Source organism: Triticum aestivum, chromosome 2B, assembly GCF_018294505.1.
Source record: "Triticum aestivum cultivar Chinese Spring chromosome 2B, IWGSC CS RefSeq v2.1, whole genome shotgun sequence".
NCBI classification, from domain to species: Eukaryota; Viridiplantae; Streptophyta; class Magnoliopsida; order Poales; family Poaceae; genus Triticum; species Triticum aestivum.
The window spans coordinates 679,920,098-679,922,101 of record NC_057798.1 but is presented as its reverse complement, the minus strand read 5'-3'; the positions used below and the strand labels follow the sequence as shown (position 1 = coordinate 679,922,101).

Below are 2,004 nucleotides of genomic sequence, written 5' to 3'. Positions count from 1 at the left end.
AAAATTTTACAAATGTTGCTCAGACCAGTATTTCAAATGATGTGCTTTTCCCTTGCTTTGCTCTTTGAATTGCCTTCGGAATGCCTTCTGCTAGATGATGGTGCTAAGCTTGTATGTAAGGATGAACTGCCTTGCTAGATGATGGGCCAAGCTTGTATGTAAGGATGAACTGCCTTGAACATTTTGTCATTTCTAACCAACCAGATGCCCTAGCAACTTGCAATAATCATGTCCATAGCGATCCCATGTGGGAGCACCGCAGCCGTAAGACAAATTTCATCATATTGTGAAATACCTCTTTGCCTGGTGGGCACAATTTGAGACCAGCATTCAGTGGCAAAAGTACAGTCCCATAAGAGCTGCAACAGAGTTTCTTGAGTCCTCTCATTGCAGAGAGCACATGTGTAGTTTGGAAGATGCATTGCTTTCCTGTGTAACAGATTCCTGATGTTGAGTCGGCCTGGAGTGTGTATCATGTTTGATTTGATTTCCTGTTACCTTCGCCCTTTGCTACATGATTGATTTGATTTCCTCTACCTTAGCTTGAACAGAAACAGGATTGAACAAAGGCATGTCTTATGCCATTCGATTGACTGTGAAAGTGGCACTGCAAATTCGCTCTCATACAGAACTGACGTTAACGCAGAAAAGGAGAGCCGAGGGGCACACATGGCCGGCTAAGGCCGCGGAGAATCTAGTTTGATTGTCTTCTTCAGATTCAGTCCAGCTCCATTGCCGCTGAGTTTATGCCCAAATCACTTGACGGGCGGCCCGTGCAGCGCCGGCCTGCCGTGAGCAACGCCTGCCGATGAGCCGCGTCTTGATTCTTCAACCAAGGAGAATCTCTTCGATCCCGCGGTGATCAGTTAGCCACGGGCGACGGCGTCGTCGTGCACGCAGATCTTGTTGGCTCAAGTGCGTAGGCAGCTTGGCCCTGTCACCGGTTAGCTCGCGACGGACACCTCCCATGACTCCCGCCGTGCACGCCCGGCCTCCGTTCCTGAAGAGAACTGCTTCTGCCTCCGGGCGGCCGCCCTGGCTGCCTGCCTGGCGCAGGCGGCGTCCAGCTGCATTTGTTCATGGCGGCACTCGTCGCTGCAGAAGGGCGTGTCCCCTCTGTACATGAAGATGTCGCTGTCCTGCGCCAGCGGCTTGGTGCAGAGCGCGCACGCGTCCAGCGCGTGCACGCCGAGCTCGCCGACCGGCTCAGCGTCGAAGAAGAAGGCGCAGGCCATCCTGTGCTCGTGTGTGTAGCTAACTTAGCAGTGAGTCGTTGTCTTTGGTGCGCCGGGAGTGGGAGGATGAGTGTTTGCTGTGATGAACCAAACTGGGGTCTGGGTATATATGGTTGCCTTGGTTGAAGAAGCAATAAAACAGGCTCGCCGCGGGCGAGACGAGCCCACAGGGTCAGGCAAATACCATGCGCCGCCCGGACGAGGCTAACCATGGACCATGGAGCGGCTCGGTTTCTTTATTCCCGGGCTCCGACACGGACCCACGGCGCCATGCGGTGGGTGGCCCGCCCGATGGCAGACGTGGCTCCACGGCGGCGAAAACGACGTGAACCATGTTGTAAGACAATAAGTTTTTGGGGGAACCAGCACAACCCTTTAGGGGTGGCTTATCTCATTATATATAATGGATGTGTTACAATACGTATATAAGTACAAAAGCTATACATAGTCTAACACCCTCCCTCAATCTTAGCCACTTTCTAAAGAACTGAGAAGGGTAAGATTGCGCCTACAAGCCTCAAACTGTGGTAGAGGTAAAGGCTTAGTGAAGATGTCTGCAAGTTGATCCTTAGATGAGATAAACTTGATCTGGAGTTGCTTCTGTGATACACGTTCCCGTACAAAGTGATAGTCAACTTCAATGTGTTTCGTTCGGGCATGAAATACTGGATTTGCAGAAAGGTATGTAGCACCGATGTTATCACACCAAAGAATAGGAGGCTGTGGTTGAGACAAACCCAACTCCTGAAGCAAACACTGCACCCAAATA

General features: G+C 51.4%; 1 protein-coding gene across 1 annotated transcript; it reads right to left on the bottom strand.

Annotated features, from left to right (window-relative positions):
- Positions 1-559: 559 nt before the first annotated feature.
- On the bottom strand, positions 560-1,417 carry LOC123042047 (FCS-Like Zinc finger 2). Its single transcript, XM_044464575.1, has one exon. It carries the CDS (start codon positions 1,233-1,235, stop codon positions 945-947), a length of 291 nt encoding a protein of 96 aa, XP_044320510.1. The 5' UTR covers positions 1,236-1,417; the 3' UTR covers positions 560-944.
- Positions 1,418-2,004: the final 587 nt, after the last annotated feature.